The following is a 20,033-nucleotide window of genomic DNA, read 5'->3' as shown; positions in this document are numbered from 1 at the left end:
TTTCTTGTTTCCATGCGTTGTCTCCTTTTCAGAGCATTTCAAATGTTTATTGTCACCTTCACAGTCCGCATTGCTGCTCAAAGGTTCTTCATTGTTGTCACTGTCTGACAGTGGCGCTAAACAGTCATCTGAGGGTGACCCTCCACACTGGTCTCCACTTGGACTGTGATGATTAAGTTGTGGCTGCTCGGGTTGCTCGTCTTCGCTTTTGACTGAGGCATCAGTCAGTGGCAACTTGCTGACGCCACACTCCTCCTCTTCCTCTTTAACGTGGATGGATTGTGGATCCTCCTGCTCCAAACTGGAGCTCCCCCACTGCAGCTGCGGAGGAAGTTCTTCCCGGCAACCAATCAGCTGCTGGACATCTGCAGAACACAAACACAGCTTGGATCAGAGTTTCCCAACTTTTGTTGAGCCTGTGTACAAATTTTACAATGGAAAAACCTCACAGCTCATCACTAAATAAAAATGTCTCAAATAGGCTATTGGGTAATTAAATCATGGCAGCATTGAGTTATTGACTCAATGTACTTACTCAGTGTAGTTTCTGGGCCGGTTTAGTTGACCACGAAGTTGATATACATGGAGGAGTTAAAGAAAGACACAGAGCCTAAATAATGACTTTGGGACCAAATAGGTGAAATTGGGTAATTTCCCGCGACACACCTGATGATCTCTGTAGTTGGGAGTCGCTGGTTTTGATCAAATGAGCTGAAGATGACACAGTTGGTTAGTGGTACAAAATAAAGTCAGACTGGTAAAGTAACTTTCAGACATATTAGTAACCAAAGGCAACACAGACACGATTTGTTTGTTTGTTAAATGACCGAGCCACGAAGACATCAAACGTGAATGTGAAGAGAGAAGGGATACGTTTGACCACGGTGGCACCATCTTGAACGGGGAGAAAAGTACACTGTACCACACGCACAGCTAAGAGCATTTCAAGCTCTTCGGGAAAAAAATACTCGGTCTGTTCATTGTGGGTAACTTCTGTAAAACATTAATTGTGGTGTTATTTATGTGTATGGAGTTAAATATTTCCTATGAGCATGGCTTCCACAACAACGAACACCTATTTCTCTTGCCTGTGTTCTTGTGTGTCTAATATGATGTAAAGCAAAAATTGTAACCACAAACTGAGCAGGTAACATGTATTTGTGTTTGTGACGTTTGCGCATTGTCAAAAGTCGTCTCCTTTTCAGAGCATTTTTGGTGTCACCTTCACTGTCTGCATTGCTCCTCAAAGGTTCTTCCATATCGAGCTGAGAGCTTGTCTGGTGGTGGTCCTCCATTCCTGATAAGGAAAGCAGTGACAACTTTGGTGGCTTGCTTGGCTTTTGTCTTCTTTACTCCCCACATCAGCCTCCTCTACTTTCCTCTTTGAAGTGTGGGGTGAAGGGGAGGCTTTGAAGCACCCTAGCCCCGCTTGCAGCTGCGGGAGAAGTGACAAAGACAAGGAAAGTATTTTTTTTGTAAAATACAGAAAATATTTAATGAACGATGCAATACAATAAATTCATCAAACACATACTAGATAAGACTGAATAGCATGTGACAGGCCTGTCAATGCTCATCACATGAGTCAATAAAGAAAAATGTTCTAAATTGTGAAAATGCTTTCAGACATCCTCTACTTCATAAATTATCCTAATTTCCATCCACCTCACACTGCTGCCTTTCTCACAGTGCATTATGTGGATTAGTAGAGAATGGAGATAGAACCGTCAACTTGTATGCCTCTCTAAACCCGGACTTCAAATGCGAGCAAAAACACAATGACCTACGTCATAATAGAAATAAATAAATACGCCAATATTAATCGCATTCATAAATTCACACCTACTCTGCGTCGTCCCCACAGTTAGGTAAGCATTTAGCTATCATCCCCAAACAAAAAAATTACGAACAAAATTATAATAGGATGAGTAGAAACTCACCAAAACTATTGTGGCCCTTGTTAGTTCTTCGATCACTCTCTGGGAAAACGACTCATTCGTTCATTTTTTTTGTCAAGGTTCATCTGCTCTCGTCTGCAGTAACATGAAGGGACTGTGTACGCATGCGCCGTGTCACTTCTTCTTCTTCAATATTTTTAACGGCGGTTCAGAACTGTAATAGTACATTACTGCCATCTGTTGATATACAATTATTACTGCTTTGCACAACGACGCAGGGGATTGGAGAAACACATTTAAATAAATGCAAGGTAAAATAATTAAACACATATTGAAATAATGAAAATAATACTATATATATGTTTTTTTTTTTTTTAAATCATGACACATTCATTATGTTGACATTTTTTTGTTACATTTTTGGTCCTCCATAAATACCGCCACAAGATGGCGGCCGTGCGGCGTTGGGGATTTTTTTTAGCCACCACCGAGAAGAAAAAGCGGAAGTTGGCGTTGCTTCGAGTGGACAAGTGAAGAAGCGCGATGGTGAAGTGGTGAAATTCTCCAACTATACGAAAATGTCAAAAAGGGAACTTTGTCCAGCAAGAGATGAGAACAAGCGACAACAAGGAACTGTTTTTTCCTCTCAATTTGTTCAAGGTCTGTTCGCGAGTCTTCTTTTCTTAACGCATTTTTTGTGGTGGCGAAACGAAAAGTGGGCTCGTCCACTAAACGTTAGCTGTGGTCATATATAATAATTATAAATATTGATGTTTCCCTGGGGCTGCATCCAATTATTGTTCAACAATTAGCATTAGTGCTGGTGTGTGCGTTCATGCGATGTCCAAGATAAGATTAGTGACATCGTTACCATGTAGATATTTGTGTAAAAAATGGATTTACACGAGACCTGACCGGCATTATCTGATTTTTAAAAAGAGGATTACAGTTATACGCAATATGATTTTCCTGTGATAAATATTCAGAAAGCTATGAATCTTAGCTAGTGAAATTGCACCAAATTCTTGTTGGTAAGTGGCCTAGGTCTGACTGCTTTGTTATGTCCGAGTTTCAAACTTAATAATAATAATAATAACTTTCTTAATCGTTATCCTATTTGAAAGATAAAACGCTGAACAGAGAAACTAACAACATTTAATAATGATGTTAAGTATTTTTAATTGATCATTTCTGAAGTTTGACTTGAAAAATTTAGTACAAAAAAAATACATAGAATGAAAGTTAAGAGCCGAGACACTAACCAAACACAACTGTAAGTTGTTAAAATATATAGTAAGAAAGACATATAGCACAATGAAGATGCCTTGTTAATTGTTAAATTCATAAAATTAGCAACATCACAAGCAACCATGCCAGCTGCGGGTCCCCAAAAAAAGAAAAAAAATTGTCAATTGATCAATTTACATCACATTTGACAGAATCACAAAAAAATATAAAACTAAATTTTTGAAATCATGGATAAACTACTGATAGGAAATGTGTTATATAGCAATGTTTTGGGGAAATAAGAGCACTTTTTTTTTTTTTTTTGCAAGCTCATTTGGTTTTATTGATATCGGTAACAGTAAGTTCAACTACAGCAGATGCGAAAAAACAAGACAATCCTAAACCAGATTGTGTGTTGAAAGCCCTCTTGTTTGTGTGTTACAGATGCCCAGCCACTGATTGGATGCCGAGAGGAATCTATGCCCCCTCATGTTAAGGAGGAAGCAGAGGGTCCTCTACCCTGCCACATTAAAGAGGAGGAGAATGGCAATGTCACTAAATTGCCGCTGACTGTCGTCGTCGTGAAGAGCGAAGAAGATGAAAACAAACCGCCTGAGTCGTCGCAGCGTCATCACAAGATCTCACCACATCATGTGACAACGGAACAACTTCCTCCTCAGCGGCAGTGGGGTAACTCCAGTTTGGAACACAAGGATCCACGGCCCTCCGACATGAAGGAGGAAGAGGAGGAGGCCGACATCAACAAGTTGCCACGGACTAGTGTCTCTGTGAAGAGTGATGATGATGAAAAAAAAGCGCTCGAGTTGTCACAGCTTCTCCATCGTAGTCCAAGTGGAGACCACGATGGAGGACCACCACCAGGCAACCTCTTAGCGCCACTGTCAGACAGCGACGACATGGAACAACATTTGAAGAGTGACACAGACTGTGAAGGTGATGACAAGCAGTTGAAATGCAACAAGGAAACGTCACAAACACATAAAAAACATTTTACCTGCTCAGTTTGTGGTAAAAGTTTTACTATTGAAAAATCATTGGTCAAACACACGAGAACGCACACAGGAAACAAAACATTTTGCTGCTCACATTGTGGTAAAGAATTTTCACAAAAGAGACTAATGGTGGAACACGTGAGAATACACACAGGAGAAAAACCCTTCAGTTGCTCAGTTTGCAGTAAAACCTTCTCGCAAAAAGGAAGCATGCAAGCACACATGAGGATGCACACAGGAGAAAAACCCTTTAGGTGCTCACATTGTGGTAAAGAATTTGCCCAAAAGGGAACAATGCTCGGACATGTGAGAGTACACACAGGAGAAAAACCATTTAGTTGCTCATTCTGCAGTAAAACGTTCTGTCAGAAAGGAAGTATGCAATCGCACATGAGAAAACACACCGGAGAAAAACCCTTCAGTTGCTCAACTTGTGGCCGAACCTTCTCTCATAGGGCAGCCATGGTGACACACATGAGAAGACACACTGGCGAAAAACCCTACAGTTGCTCAACTTGTGGTAAAATCTTCTCTCAAAAGCCACATCTGGTATCTCACCTTAGAACCCACACGGGAGAAAAACCCTTTAGTTGCTCAACGTGTGGTAAAACCTTTGCACAGAAGCCCCATCTGGCAACACACATGCGAACGCACACAGGAGAAAAACTTTTCAGTTGCTCCGTTTGCGGTAAAACATTTTCTCAGAAAGGGGGTATGCAGTCGCACATGAGTAAACACTTGGGAGAAAAACTTTTGAGATGCTCAATTTGTGGTCAAACGTTCACTCAAATGGAACACGTGGTTACACACATGAGCACACACACAGGAAGACCCTTTAGTTGCCCGGTGTGTGGTGAAAGCTACGCTCATCGGGGCAGTTTGACTGAACACATGCGCAGACACAACACAGAGAGTGAATAAAATGTCATTCAAGACTGAAGATGAATAAAGGGAGTATGATTCTATTCTGTGTATTCTCAACCTGTAAATGTTCATGTATATGGTCCAGAAAGCATTAAAACATACATATCACCTTTAGCCATTCGCATGTATTTTTTTGTTCTGTACTATAAAGATAGTACAGATTCTGATCTTTTTTGCAGCTCCTCTTTTTTCCTCTGGTCTTGGGTTGTTAGTATCGTCGCGAAATGGCGGCCATGTGACATCACGGATGCTTTTCTCACAATGCATGTCTGTCTGTACTATTTAATTATCTGTATTATTTAATTACTCTCACGTTTCTTGGAAAGTTTTATATTTGTAAAGGTACATTTACTCTACTGTCTTTTAAAAAAATGTATACTGTATTTGTATTTCGTTGTGATCTTAAACGTGCCGAATATCACGTGACGCCAAGTAAGTGTTACGGATTGGATGAATCGAAAACTCAAGATGTCCGCCTCCTGTTTCTTTTTCTCGCCCGTTAGAATAAACTTGTGGCAAAAAAATAGCTCGTGATATGAAATTTACATATATTTGCGTTCGACATGTCTCGATGTATGACACTTATGTTATCTTTCTTGGACCGGCAATGTACCGAAATAAACACACACAACTTTGAATACTCCGGGACCGTTTTTTGTTGTTGTTGAAAAGTTACGATTAGTGATTTTATTTTTATTAATTAATCCTGTGACACGCAACCTATATAGCTACCATATGTGTGCATGGTTTGTGGTCTTGTCGGAATGATGGACTACTACATATTAGGTTTGGAGCTCGGCAAAGGACTGACATCAAACCAAGCGACTTCCACAAAGGCAAGGCAGCTTTATTTATATAGCACATTTTCACATGAAAGTACCTTTTAAAAGCATTTACAAACAAAACAGTTAAAGACATTTAAAAGCAAAATAAAGAAATAACTCCCATCCTACTAAAATGACTAAAAGACCAACCAGTGGAAGAAAAATATTTTGGAAAACATAATTTTAAAAAGACATTTAAAAACCTTAATCATGGTTGGATGTAAAATGCACAGAAGCATCTATTTACAGCACACAAACAGCAACAAAAATATTCTGTCTGTAACTCATTTTAAAAGTACTGTAGATTACATATCTGTCAGGATGATGCGGCACAATTAAGATGATTTATAGCATGTGCTTGAATAACGGAAGGGAAAAAAAGATATTTATTTTTTTTGGGCTGATTTTAAAAGAGCTAATATCAACCGATCGACTGGACCAAGGAGGGTTACTGTAAAACCAAGGTTCTCTCCATGTTGTGCCCCCGCATGTGGGCAGTCAAACTGGACCTTTGAGAGTAACGTTTGCCACAAATTGAGCAACTAAAGGGTTTTTCTCCCGTGTGTGTTCTCATGTGTACTCTCAAATACGACTTATGAGAGAATCTTTTACCACACAATAAGCAACCGACGGGTTTTTCTCCCGTGTGTGTTGTCATGTGTGTGTGCACATTTTCTTTTCGTGAGAACATTTTGCCGCAAACTGAGCATCGGAAGGGTTTTTCTCCCGTATGAACCCTCATATGTCGAAGCATATGTTGGTTTTTAGTAAAATGTGCACCACAAAAGGCACAGCTAAAACGTTTACGCAATTGTGAAGTTTTCTTTTTGCCAAAAATCGTCTTCTCTTTAGAGCATTTCAATTGTTTGTCGTAACGTGCACGGTTCATATTGCTGCCGAGGTGCATTTCAGTGTCATCGTCCAACAGTGGAGCTAAGAGGTTGTCAGGTGGTGCTTCGGTGTGATGATGAAGCGGTGATGATTCAGGTGATTCATCTTTATAGTCTTCACTTTTCACAGAGATGACAGTCAGCTGCAACTTGCTAACATCAGCTTCCTCCTCTTCCTCCTTCAAGAAGGGCTGCGGACGCTCCAAAGTGGAAGTCTCCTTATCTGCTTGAGGGGATTTTTTTTCCTGGCGAGGAATCTGCTGCTGGCCATCTGCAGGAAACAAACAACATAAACTTAGTTTGTTTTATTTCCGCGGGAATTTTTCTAGTTGATGCCATACAATACAAAATGTTTTTCTCATCAAACCATGGGATTGTGCAATTAAATGCTATACTTTCATACATACTGTATTGGTGTGCAGAGCGAGAGAGAGCGAGAGCACGCGAGAGAGAGTGAAAGAGGAAGAGAGCCCACACACATGACGTCTTGCTGGTGTTCCGATTGGACGATCATGAAAATCAAGATGGCTGCCTTTGGTTCACGTTTTACCTCAATTGTTTAGAGGCCCAAGGCCTTCTTAGCTAAATAACGTCGTAAATCGTAAATATGAATTACTCGATTAGCGCACAGACCTTGGACGCGTAGCAAAATCGGTGCCTTGCAAACAGCTTCCAGTTTTTGTCTTTGTCGCTCGTTCTCTTCCATAGCTTGCAGTTTTTGTCTTTGTCGCTCGTTCTCTTCCATAGCTTGCAGTTTTTGTCTTTGTCGCTCGTTCTCTTCCATAGCTTGCAGTTTTTGTCTTTGTCGCTCGTTCTCTTCCATAGCTTGCAGTTTTTGTCTTTGTCGCTCGGTCTCTTCCCTCGCTTGACAAAGTTGCTCCTCGTACGACGCGATCGTTGTTTCAAACAATCCGAAGATTTCGTCAGCGGCCGCAATGAGTCGCTTCCGTACCAACTTTTTCAACATTTTTAATGTTTCTGAGAGAACAGCGAGCACGCAAGAACACAAATCGTCCAGTTGAAGCTTGGCGGTCTTCTTCGATGGTGAATTTGAAACGCGTATATACACATACAATATAGACCCCGCTTTAAAGGAGTAGGCAAGTTGCTGGCATGCGTATGCGCGTCCGACATATTGAATGTGTCAAATTTGCGCCGTAGACGAATGCAAATCCGTCCGAACTACATAAAGCGCCTTTCTACAAAGAATGGTATATTCATGTCTCTTGTTCACTCATACACACAAAACTAACGTATTAGGTAATCTGACAGGCATCAACAAGTCCTGGTTTTTAAATTCAACTCTTAATTTTAATTCATGTCAACATGGAAACATTTTATTTCAGTACGTATTCGTTTGTAATTAAAAGGTTTGTTTGTTTTGAGTATTAACAGTATTGCATGTGACCTGACCAACCTCAATAAATGGACCTTTAATTTATTGATAAATGTAGTTCTGGTCCTTTATGATTTGTATTTGAGTACCACGCATTTAGCATGCATACAACATGTATGTATGCATGAATGCCTCGTGCCTGATCACATAACACTTCTAATTACAGTCTAGCCATGGCTTTCAACTATACAAACACTAAGCTACCACATGAAAACATTAATAATACAACATTGTATAAATCACAAACTAACTGGAAAAAGTTCTACCCTACCTAATTATTACACTTTCAGACAAATTAGAACAAAGGTGCAAGCATTCACGGAATAAATCTGACGCCTGATATTTAGTTGACGTACACACCATTACAAAAGCGTGAATAATTCATTGCCAGCGATTACAAGGATATTGAATAAAAACACAGACAATGATGAAACAGTAAAACAGAGCATTTACATCTCTTCAGAATTAAATTGAATAAAAACAATCCATGGTCTGCTTCAGATATTTCGGTATTATGGGGGGGGGGGGGGGGACTACTTAACATCTATTCAACCTTTTTGTGTATCTGCATGTGTCTAGTCATATTGGACCTTTGAGCAAAGCTTCCACCACAAACCGAACAACTAAAGGGTTTTTCCCCTGTGTGTACTCTCATGTGTTTATCCAGACTTTCTTTTCGAGAAAAGGTCGTCCCGCAAAATGAACAACTAAAGGGTTTCTCCCCCGTGTGCCTTCTCATGTGTTTCTTCATACTTTGTTTGACAGAAAACGTTGCGCCGCAAACTGAGCATCGAAAGGGTTTTTCTCCCGTGTGCGTTCTCATGTGTAATTGCATATGTTCCTTCCGAGAGAATGTCTTTCCACAAACTGAGCAACAAAAGGATTTTTCTCCTGAGTGTGTTTTCATGTGTCTCATCCAATGCGACTTACAAGTAAAATTTTTACCACAAACTGAGCAGCTGAAATGTTCTTTATGCGTGGGAAGCTTACTGCGTTTTCGCAACGGTTTCTTTTTAGGAGTTCCTTTTTGAGAGCATTTTGACTGTTTGTCGTCACCATCGCAGTCCGCGTCGCTCCTAAAAGGTTCTTCGGTGTCGTCACTGTCCGACATTGGCGCTAAAAGGTTGTCTTGCGCTGATCCTTCACAGTGGTCTTCCCTTGGACTGTTACGATGACGCTGCGACCACTCGGGAGGGTCGTTTTCGTCGTCTTCGCTTTTCACAGAGACACAAGTCAGTGGGAACTTGATATCAGCTTCCTGTTCTTCTTCTTCTTCAAAGTGGGAGGGCTGTAGATGCTCCAGTTCTAAACTGGACATCCCCCACAAAGGCTGAGGGGGAAGTTCTTCCTGACTGCCAATCAGCTGCTGGACATCTGCAGGACACAACACAAACAGATTACATCACACAGGTCAAATATGATATTTGGTATACAATCAGACTGGTCAGTGTATTTTCCAGTGGGCCCAACAACAATATTTCTACGTCAAGTTTACTGCCCTTGACGGCTCTGTGTTGCCAACATCTATTTCGAGAAAACTTTTAACCACAGATTGAGCTGCGGTTATTTCAGTTGTCATGTGTCAAGAGCATTTCGACTATTTGATGTCACCTTCACAATTCGCGCCACTCCCTAAAGGTTCTTCCATGTCGTCACCATCTGACAGTAGAGCTAAGAGGTTGTCCGGTGGTGGACTTCCACAGTGGTCTCCACTTGGACTGCTATGATGAAGATTTGACCACTTTGGTGGTTCATCTTCGTCGACTTTACTCTCCCCTGAGACACCATTCAGTGGCAACCTGGTGACACCAGACTCCTCCTCTTCCTCTTTAACGCGGGTGGGCTGTGGATACTCCTGCTCCAAACTGGAGGTCCCCCACTTCACGTCAGGAAGTTCTTCCTGACGACCAATCACCTGTTCAACATCTGCAGGACACAAACGCAGCTTATAGGTCACATGGGTCGAATATGATGCGATATATGTAGTAATAAAATCAGACTGGTTTTGATTTCCAAAATTGCAAAAATCTTGTTCAGTCACAAAATAAATTAATTGCACATTAGCCACTTTGCATTTACACATAACCACAGATGGCTGAACTAAAATGTTTTAGACAATCTCATATTCCTGAATGGCTCCCAAACCAGTCTCACTTTCTATTCATGTACTGTCGTTTCAAATGCAAAAATGCATTTTAACCATGGTGGAAACTCTTTTTTAAAATAAATTAAAAAAAATAAACTCAAAACAAAACTGTAAACATAATAATGGTGTCACAAAAGGAATTTTATCACAGACACACATTCAGTGCATAGAATTTATCGGACACGTGACACCAAGGCAGTGTTCCAATTGGCTGAAAAGAAAACTCAAGATGGCTGCCGTCTATTTGTTGTGCTTGCAAGATCAAAAGCAAATAAATCTAATCCGTCAAACACTCCAGCGTTCTTCGTGTGCCCATACGTGACATATTGCCTTTGTTGGGCGAGGAACGTGCTGAAATCAACTAAATATAACTCGAACAAAGTCGAAAAATACTCTGGGCTGGCCTTTTTAATAAGAGACACGATGTTTTCAACGCCCTTTTATAGATAAATCAAACGCAGCAAATGTTAAGTAGAAGTTAAACGAACAGACCTTCGACACGTATGATAACTTGGGTCTTGCAAACAGCTTCCAGTTGTCGTCGGTGTCGCTCACTCTCCTCCCTCGCTCGACAAAGTTGCTCTTTGTACGACGCCATCGTTGTTTCGAAAAGCACGTAGATTTCGTCGGCGGCTGCAATCAGTCGCTCCCTTACTAACTCTTTCAACATGTTGATGTTGCTGACAGCTGAAAAAGGGCAAAAGTGGTCGTTTAGTTGAAACGTTGGCTATTATGCTAACTTCGGCCTTTCTCGTTTTGCTCTGCATAGACGACAAATATACTAGATGCCGCCTATAGAGGGTGGAACCGTTGCTGGTATACGTATGCGCGTCTGCCATATTGTATGTGTTAGATTTGTCCTGTGGACTGTACACAAGGAGGCGGTAATGCGCCCTCAGGCTGGCTGCCAACTGCCGTAAAAAGAAAGAAGAAAAAGTTAGCCGAGTTAGCATAGACGCTAATTACGAGGTTCTGCGTTGTTCCTGAGGTCTTTCAATTTTGTAAACGTCAACAAAATGTTGAAAGAGTTGGTAAGGGAGCGACTGATTGCGGCCGCCGACGAAATCTTTGGACTTTTTGAAAAAACGATCGCGTCGTACGAGGAGCAACTTTGTCGACAACGACGACAACTGGAAGCTGTTGGCAACAATCAGATTGTGCTACACGTCCAAGGTCTGTTCCTTAAATTTCTAAAATATATATTTTTATCAAACAAGGGGCCTGAAAAAACAGCATTATCTTGGCGTCACCATATTTGGGAAATTAACAAATTATTAATAGCATTGATTTGATTTAAGAATTAATACAACCAAAATGCAAAGGCCCAGATGTCAGATTTAGAAAGTACATTTGGGATTAAACTGAGACAAGGACATTTTTGTGTGCCGTGAAAATTCTTCAAAAATCTGCCTTGGCTTAATCAAAGTTTTGAAACAGTGACTTACAGAGCCCACAATGGTCAGGTTCGTCAATACATGGTAGATCAGGTGTTATTTCATTTTTGTCTTCTGTCACATGGTCTCCTTTGTACTTTCTCGATCGAGCCAAAAGCTGGATTTGTTTATCTTGTGCCCTGCAGACATCCAAAAGCTGATTGGACATCAGGAAGAACTTCCCCCTCAGCTGCAGCGGGGAAGCTCCATTTTGGAGCAAGAGCATCACCAGGCCAATATTAAAGAGGAAGATCCAGAGCCACTGCACTGTGAAAAGGACAAGTATCCAGAGTCTGCCCACATTAAAGATGAAGAGGATCCATACCATCCCCAAATTAAAGGGGAAGATGGTGATCTACAATCTCCCCACACAGAGGAAAAAGAGGAATCTGACGTCTGCATGTTGTCAATGCCTGGCATTACTGAGGATGATCCACCTGAGTGGTCCCAGCTTCATCATCACAGTCCAAGTGGAGACCACTATGAAGGATCACCACCAGACGACCTCTTAGATCCGATGTCACACAGCATTGATGTCGAACAACCTCTGAGGAGCGATGCAGACCGTCACAGTGACGACAAAGAGTGGAAATGCTCTAAAAAGGAGACGACGCTTGGCAGCAAGGGAGCTTCACAAATGCGTATAAAAAACGTTACCTGCGCAGTTTGTGGTAAAAGTTTTGCTGGAAAAGCAGTATTGAATATACACATGAGAACACACACAGGAGAAAGCCTCTTTGAATGCTCAGTTTGTGGTAAAAGATTCAATGTAAAGGCAAACATGGTAAGACACATGATAACACACACAGGAGAAAAACCTTTTAGTTGCTCATCATGCGGGAAAACATTCTCTCTAAAGCATAATCTGGACACCCACATGAGAATACACACAGGAGAGAAACCTTTTAGCTGTTCATTCTGTGCAAAAACGTTCTGTCTCAAGAAATATTTGCTCTCACACATGAGAATACACGTAGCAGAAAAACCTTTTAGCTGCTCATTATGTGGTAAGACGTTCTCTCGAAAGCAACAAAAGGAATTACACATGGCAACACACGCTAACAATAAAACGTTTAGTTGCTCATTTTGTGACAAAACATTCGCTACTAAGCTTCGGGTGGTATCCCACATGAGAATACACACGGGAGAAAAAAACAAGAATTCAGTTGGTGGTGGAAGCTTTGCTCAGAACGAGACTTGGACTGCACCCATGCAGACACACGACAAAGGAAGAGGCAATGTTTTCAGTGGCCCACTCGGCTTTGGAAGCAGACCACATATGGTTTTCAATGAATTTGATTCTTTTGAGTAGTTGAAGTGGGTTTGCTTGAAATGACCTGGGTTATTCGCCTCGGAGATTTTTTTTTTCCTAAGTGTAAAAATGAAATTGTGGTTGCATGTTAGCTAACTAAAAGCCCTCGCCTTGACTGTAATCAGAAGTGATGTTTCTTCAGTGTAATCCCATGAAAAGATCTAATAAAAAGCAGTATTCACAAAACTGTGAGGGGTGCATTCACTTTTGTGACATCTTCTAAATGTCTATATGGGAAAAGTGTCTGTGATGTCAAATTGTGTCACCTTGCAAGTGAGAGCTACTACGAGATAAATATACACATACAAATGACTTACAGCATGATACGTATATGTTTATTAATTCTTCTCTACACTTCACATGAAATATTGATATTTGGAAAACAAACACATTTTCCATTTATTTACCGTGTTGATTAATTTGTGGATAAGTTCACCCGGAAAATTTCAAATGTCCTGCATACTGTTGCTCCCATTAATGCAAAACTAAAACACCTCAAAAGGTGATCTTTCAGCATAACGACTTTCAAATCAAAATGCAGGAAAGAAGGAACATAAGTGGAGAAAAACTAAACTTGACATTCACTTCGACCTGAACAAACAAACCCGTGTGTGTTCTCATGTGTGACACCATCGCACCCCTTTGAGTGAACGTTCGGCCACAGGTTGAGCAACTAAAGGGCGTTTCTCCTGTGTGTGTGTGTGTGTGTGTTCATGTGCGCTATCATCGCTGCCTTTTGAGAGAACGTTCGGTCACAAGTTGAGCAACTATACGGTTTTTCTCCCGTGTGTGTTCTCAGGTGTTCTACCATAATTGATTTCAGAGTGAATCTTTTACCACAAATTGAGCAACTGAAGGGTTTTTCTCCTGTGTGCGTTCTCGTGTGTTTGACCATATTTGCCTTTAGAGTGAATCTTTTACCACACGTTGAGCAACTAAAGGGTATTTCTCCGGTGTGTGCGCTCACGTGTTCTACCATGTTTGCCATTACTTTGAATCTTTTACCACAAGTTGAGCAACAAAAAGGTTTTTCTTCTGCGTGCGTTTTCATTTGTGCTATTTCAGTCTTTTGACAGAAAGTTTTGCCACATAATGAGCGAACAAAAGGAGCTTCCTTTGTGCCTGTTTTAACGTGCGCTTGGCAAGCTTGGAGGTTCCAAGTTGTCTCCTTTTGAGAGCATTTGGGCTGTTCATTGTCGCAGTCTGTTTCGCTCCTCAAAGTTTCTTCGAAGTCGTCACAATCTGACAGCGGAGCCAAGAGGGCGTCTGGTGGCGGACCCCCACAGTGGTCTCCACTTGGATTGCGATGATGAAGTTGCGATGACTCCTGTGATTTGTCTTCTTCAAATTCACTTTTCACAGAGATGCCGGTCAGTGGCAACTTAGCGACGTCAGCCTCCTCCTCTTCCTCTTTAACTTGGGGTGGTTGTGGATCCTCCCCTTGAACGTACGGGAGTTGCGGCAACAAGTATTCCTCACCAGCAATCACCTGATGAGCCTCTGCAAGAAACACAAACAGTTTAGCTCACGTGAGATGTATGATACTGTATGATTTATGATATGACGGTAAGTCAGACAAATGTAGACATATTGGTGGTCAGTTTCAACACAAATAGAGAAAGAGAATATTGAGCATAGATGATTCATTGTATACAGTATTGTATGTTTTTCTCTATCACTGCAAATATGGATGATACGTAATTAAACATTTGTCAAATATAAAGGTCATAAAATAAAATCATCAATCAAGATAAAGACAAACAAATATTTAGGAAAGGAGAAAAAAGGAGGAACAAAAATAAAAATTGAAAAAAGTTATGCTGCATCATGCTAAGTGGTATGATGGTTTATATAAATAAACTTAAATCAATGCAAACTTTAATTGTTCTCAAAACCTTTCGTTGGTCACAGTACTTGATCAAAATAATTTATTTGTCTGAATTCATTACGAAAAGCGTGGATTTCTTCCAAAGAATTCACAACAATGAATGTGATATTTTCACATTAATTACAAAAGTTATATTGAGAAACTACAATTACTTTTTTTTTCCACACTACCTTCAAAAAATCAACAAAGCAATACATTCTTAAGTGTTCACGACCTCCCTTTCAAAGTTAATGTGAATTAAATCACACAATTTCTGCCATAACAAACTGACAGACAGTACAAAAAATGTATTGACTTGGTGAGTGAAATTCGACCTGTAATATCATTAGCTATGTTTTTATTTATTCTTGTTTGTTTTTTTGTTTTCTCTCTATGCTTCACGGACGTAGTCACCCTGGTATTTTTTATCTAAATGTATTTATTTTATTTTATTTTTTTAAGCTGTAAACACCAACGTCACGTGACGCAAAGGCAGTGCTCTGATTGTCTGATTGGGTAAAATCAAGATGGCTGCCGTCTTTTTGTTTGACTTGCGGCAAAAGTGATCATATTGCATTAAACTCACACATACAAGTGTCTCGATTCTTTGACCGCAAATGACCTTTCCTGGACAATGGACGTACTTAAACAAAATATAAATCTAAACTAATGCTTGGCTGTCAGCCTTTTTCGTAAAACAGACACAATTAACGTTGATTTTAAAAAATAAATAAATGTCAATATAGCCGTGTAGTGCACAGACCTTCGACGTGTATCATAATTTGAGTCTTGCCAACATATTCCAGTTGTCGTCGTTGTCGTTCGCTCTCCTCCCTCGCTCGACAAAGTTGCTCCTCGTACGATGCGATAGTTTTTTCAAATTGTACGAATATTTCATCGGCGGCAGCAATCAGTCGCGCCCTTACCAACTCTTTCAACATTTTGATGCTCAAGACAATTCAGCGAGCACACAAGAACACTTGAACGTGGCAGGTTGTGAGCTGCTATGCTAACTTTTGCCTTTTCTGCTTCGATTATGGACGTGCGATACTCGTACATACTAGTAGGTGGCGGCAATTTACCGAAACGTCATTCTGTAACCATCATATGACACCAAAGAAGAAGAAAGGCGGAATTTTACCAGAGCAACTCAAAGTTTCAAACTCACTCTTGGTGAGGGAGCAACTGCTTGCGGCCTCAGACGACATCTTCGGACTTTTTGAAAGAACGATCGCCTCGTTACAATGGCCTTAACTATAGGGTTTTTCTCCTGTGTGTTATCAGAGATCACTTTTGAGAGAACATTCGGCCATAAGATGAGCAACTAACGATTTTTTCTCCTATATTTGTTCTCATGTCCGTGCGCAGTTACCCCTTGAGAGAACATTTTACCACAATTTGAGCAACTATAGGGTTTTTCTTTTGTGTGTTCTCCTTATTTGTCTTTCGAGTGGCTCTTTGACTACGAGTTGAGCAACCAACAGGGCCTGTTTTCATTTGTTCGTTATAAGTTATGCTGTTCCAAGTTGTCCCGTCTGAGCAACTGGGGTGTTTGTCATCACTTTGGCAGTCTGTTATGCTCCTCAAAGTTTCTTCCAAGTGGTCACAATCAGCGGCGTTATGAGGTCATTCGGTGGTGGTCCTCCCACCCCTGCCATATAAGTTCTTATCTAAACAGTATCGAGGTCATGTGATGCCAAGGCGGACGTCCATAGCGCGGCCCTCGATTCGTTTTCATTTGTTTTACTTGGTAGTTTAAATGAACTTTCGGCAAACGTGATCATATTGCATTACATTCACGCAATCGCGTGTCCTGATTTCGTCATTGTTTGACCACAAATACCCTTAATTGGATAAGGAAAGTACTGAAATAAACACACAATAAACGTTGATGAATAAAATTTAAATACCGAATAGACGTTGAGTACACAGTCCTTCAACGCGTGTCACCGTATTCTAATTTGAACTTTCGCCTTTTCTTCTTCGACGGTGCATGTCAGATCTATACTCCACACTTGCAGGGGGCGGTATTTCCAACCACCATGTGACACCAACGAAGAAAAATGGGCGTCATTTTAGCCTAGCAACTTACACTTCGACGACAAAGGCCGAAGTCCGACGTTCAAGTGGTGTTCCTGTAAACAATTTCAAAATGTTGAAAGAGTTGGTAAGAGAGCGACTGATTGCGGCCGCCGACGAAATCTTCGGACTTTTTGAAAGAACGATCGCCTCGTACGAGGAGCAAGTTTTTCGAGCCAAAGAGGAGAGCGAGCGACACCGACGACACCTGGAAGCTGTTTGCAAGACTCAAATTGTGATACGCGCCGAAGGTCTGCTCATGAAACTAAAATGCAATATTTACAACCTTGTATTTATCTAATGACGTGGGAAACGAATCATTGAGTGTTCCTTTGTTCCCCAAAAGGGCGAGGCAAAACAAAAACCGAATGGATGATTAAATCTTCAGCTCCGAATCGTGCTTTTCGATCAGGTTTCGTTGACAGTGACTTGTCCACAGATAGGAAACGTGCTGGCATTCTCCACTTGAGTAAAAGTGCAATTACTTGTATAACAACAACTTTGGTAAAAGTACTCATTCAAGTAATCAAGTAAAAGTAAGAAATGTGCATGACGAGTAAAAGTTAAAAGTATTTTACCGGACGTTTCCTCCCAAGTCATATTCGTTTGAAAGCTCGTCACCAAACACACCATCAAAACTGGCCCATGATTGGTTTAAACTCTACTGTGACGAATCATGCAGGTACAATCTAATAACGCAAACAAAGAGGTTACCCTAACAACGGTTATATGTTTGTTGTTGTTGTTTTTTAACAATTTACTTTTTTAGTTTAACTTTAGCAGAAGCTAGTTCTCAATGCCCGTTATCGGGTTTAGGAAACTCAAATGAGGCATTTTTTTCAACACTGAACTAAGCTGAACTCACAACTTAGCCGCATATGGGGAAAATAGTCAAGTCGTGTTTGTTTTTGTACCGCTTTTCACACACTTCCAGAACACATCGCATAAATAAAACAATAGTCATAACAAAAGTAAATGAAAATGTTTTGCATTTGAAATTGATGGAATAGTTTGCCAACCGTATGTAAATACAAGTAACCAAAAAAAAAAGAAAACACTTGTTACAGGATTCAAACTCAACAACACCCTAGGCATAGAAGAGCATTATGGATACTTTAAATGCCAAAATGTCCTGAACAATTCACAAAAGATAATTTGCTAATGGAGCAGCAATTGCCATTTTTTGGCATGGCTGGATTGAGCATCAACCAGTCGATCCTTTGACTCGTCCTGCGTCTTGTTCACTCATGTCGCCAGTTCCTCAGCCCACTCTTTGCTGACATGATTCAACCTTCTTTCCCATTTGTCTGACTTGATACCGCACCGTGACATATATTTGTCTTGATTGTGTTAAACTGTTGATGTTGCTTGTGTCCTGCAGGCGTTCAGCAGGCGATTGGTCCTCCGCAAGAACTTCCCACTCAGCTGCAGTGGGGGAGGAGCCCCAGTTTGGAGCAAGAGAATCCACAACGCCCCCAGGTTGAAGAAACAGAGGAGCATCCAAAGTCTCTCCACGTTAAAGTGGAAAAGAAGGATCCAAAGCACCCTGAGGTTGAAGAAGCAGAGAAGGCTTCACCGTTTTCTCTTGTTAAAGATGAAGACGAGGATGATAACGTCAAGTTCCCACTGACGGTTGTTGTAGTGAAGAGCGAAGCCGACAAAGATGAACAGCCTGAGAGGTCACCGCTTCGCAATCCAAGTGGAGGCGCGGCATCAGAAAAGCCCTCAGCTCCACTGTCAGACAGTGACAGCACAGAAGAACGTTTGAGCAGCAATGCGGACTGTACAGGTGACAACAAACAGCTGAAATGCTCTGAAAGGGAGACAAAGCCAAGCAAGAAAATGTTTCATAAAAAAATGAGAGCGAGCACGCAAGAAAACACTTTCAGTTGCTCGGTTTGCAGCAAAACATTCAGTCAAAAGGGAACTTTAGGATTACACATGAGAATACACACAGGAGAAAAACCCTATAGTTGCTCATTTTGTGCTCGAAGATTCACTCTGAAGTCACACATGATATCGCACATGAGAACACACACAGGAGAAAAGCCCTACAGTTGCTCAACTTGTGGTAAAATGTTCTCACTTAACGAAAACATGATTAAACACATGAGGATACACACGGGAGAAAAACGCTTTAATTGCTCATTTTGCGGTAAAACGTTCACCATGAAGTCCCACATGATATCACACATGAGAACACACACAGGAGAAAAACCTTTTTGCTGCACAATTTGTGGTAAGACGTTCACTCTGAAGCAAAACATGATTTCACATATGAGAACACACACAGGAGAAAAACCTTTTACTTGCTCAACTTGTGGTAAAGGGTTCTCTCGGAAGGCAACTATGGTAAAACATGAGGACTCGCACAGTAGAATAACCCTATAGTTGCCCAGTGTATGCTGAAGGCTCAGTTTGGTTACACATTTTCCTGCCAGTTTTAGTCAAAGCTTTGTCTGGAAATTGATGATCACAAGATGGTGGCATCCATGTCATTCACGACTTAAGATGAATACATTTAATTTTATTCTGTTTATTTTGTACTCGAAACATCACCATCGCGTGTATTGTGCACAAAAGCATTATTTAGAATTGTCATATGAAATACCGTAATATAAATTGGGCTTTGTTTTACATTTACTGTTCCATTTTTAAGAGTTAATAGTAATATTTAGTTTTACTGCAACTACATTGAATGTGTTTTGAATGAGCAGTGATGAGATTTTTGTCATGTCAGGAAGCCATCATTTATTCTGTTGGTGAACACAAGAGGTTACATGTGCCCTCTAATAGAAACACATTTTATTGTTCTGTCGCTACATGTCGATGGCGTGGATAAACGAAAAAATATTTTAGCAATGCAAATAATTGGACGAATGAAGTGGAATTGTATCCTGCGCCGCTGATGATCTCTCACCCATGCTGAAATTTGCAGCTGCTCCTGTTTGTAGATGGATGAATGTAACGTTTTGGACCCACAACATTGAAATATTAAATCAATACTACTGCATTCACTATCAT

General features: G+C 40.7%; 3 protein-coding genes and 1 long non-coding RNA gene across 7 annotated transcripts; 2 read left to right on the top strand and 2 right to left on the bottom strand.

Annotated features, from left to right (window-relative positions):
* Positions 1-215: 215 nt before the first annotated feature.
* Positions 216-2,077, bottom strand: LOC144048610 (uncharacterized). Of its 2 annotated transcripts, none has more exons than XR_013293371.1 (3): positions 1,941-2,077; positions 536-1,435; positions 216-365 (listed from the first exon to the last, which is right to left on the bottom strand). It is a non-coding gene; the product is annotated as an uncharacterized LOC144048610 (long non-coding RNA). The 2 variants fall into 2 exon arrangements; XR_013293372.1 differs by having other exon boundaries at positions 242-711; positions 1,223-1,435.
* A 297-nt stretch (positions 2,078-2,374) lies between these two features.
* On the top strand, positions 2,375-5,700 carry LOC144048533 (uncharacterized). The gene is made up of 2 exons (XM_077560645.1): positions 2,375-2,558; positions 3,570-5,700. The coding sequence occupies exons 1-2, from the start codon at positions 2,477-2,479 to the stop codon at positions 5,057-5,059; spliced, it is 1,572 nt and encodes a 523-aa protein (XP_077416771.1). The 5' UTR covers positions 2,375-2,476; the 3' UTR covers positions 5,060-5,700.
* Positions 5,701-5,888: 188 nt separating this feature from the next.
* LOC144048545 (uncharacterized) lies at positions 5,889-16,982 on the bottom strand. 3 transcript variants are annotated; one of them, XM_077560662.1, is made up of 4 exons: positions 16,841-16,982; positions 11,764-14,563; positions 9,784-10,098; positions 8,003-9,546 (listed from the first exon to the last, which is right to left on the bottom strand). In XM_077560662.1, the coding sequence occupies exons 2-4, from the start codon at positions 12,077-12,079 to the stop codon at positions 8,717-8,719; spliced, it is 1,461 nt and encodes a 486-aa protein (XP_077416788.1). In that variant the 5' UTR covers positions 12,080-14,563; positions 16,841-16,982; the 3' UTR covers positions 8,003-8,716. The 3 variants fall into 3 exon arrangements, with proteins under 3 accessions (XP_077416790.1, XP_077416788.1, XP_077416789.1); XM_077560663.1 differs by lacking the exons at positions 11,764-14,563; positions 16,841-16,982 and adding an exon at positions 10,811-11,288; XM_077560664.1 differs by lacking the exons at positions 8,003-9,546; positions 9,784-10,098; positions 11,764-14,563; positions 16,841-16,982 and adding exons at positions 5,889-7,047; positions 7,410-7,936.
* Positions 16,958-20,032, top strand: LOC144048554 (uncharacterized). The gene is made up of 2 exons (XM_077560676.1): positions 16,958-17,260; positions 18,391-20,032. The coding sequence occupies exons 1-2, from the start codon at positions 17,083-17,085 to the stop codon at positions 19,398-19,400; spliced, it is 1,188 nt and encodes a 395-aa protein (XP_077416802.1). The 5' UTR covers positions 16,958-17,082; the 3' UTR covers positions 19,401-20,032.
* Position 20,033: the final 1 nt, after the last annotated feature.

This window comes from Vanacampus margaritifer, chromosome 3, assembly GCF_051991255.1.
Source record: "Vanacampus margaritifer isolate UIUO_Vmar chromosome 3, RoL_Vmar_1.0, whole genome shotgun sequence".
In the NCBI taxonomy this organism is placed as follows: domain Eukaryota; kingdom Metazoa; phylum Chordata; class Actinopteri; order Syngnathiformes; family Syngnathidae; genus Vanacampus; species Vanacampus margaritifer.
The sequence above is the reverse complement of the archived record's forward strand: the minus strand, read 5'-3'. Positions and strand labels throughout refer to the sequence as shown.

Bases quoted from the DNA above. Each gene is read 5' to 3' on its own strand.
- LOC144048533 (XM_077560645.1), top strand. From the start codon at position 2,477: ATGTCAAAAAGGGAACTTTGTCCAGCAAGAGATGAGAACAAGCGACAA. The intron at 2,559-3,569 runs GTCTGTTCGCGA...TGTGTGTTACAG, and splicing joins TTCCTCTCAATTTGTTCAAG to ATGCCCAGCCACTGATTGGA.
- LOC144048545 (XM_077560662.1), bottom strand. From the start codon at position 12,079: ATGGTATGGATCCTCTTCATCTTTAATGTGGGCAGACTCTGGATACTT. The intron at 10,099-11,763 runs GTAAGTCACTGT...TGTGTCCTGCAG, and splicing joins ACCTGACCATTGTGGGCTCT to ATGTTGAACAGGTGATTGGT. The intron at 9,547-9,783 runs GTGACATCAAAT...TGTGTCCTGCAG, and splicing joins GAGTGGCGCGAATTGTGAAG to ATGTCCAGCAGCTGATTGGC.
- LOC144048554 (XM_077560676.1), top strand. From the start codon at position 17,083: ATGTTGAAAGAGTTGGTAAGAGAGCGACTGATTGCGGCCGCCGACGAA. The intron at 17,261-18,390 runs GTCTGCTCATGA...TGTGTCCTGCAG, and splicing joins AATTGTGATACGCGCCGAAG to GCGTTCAGCAGGCGATTGGT.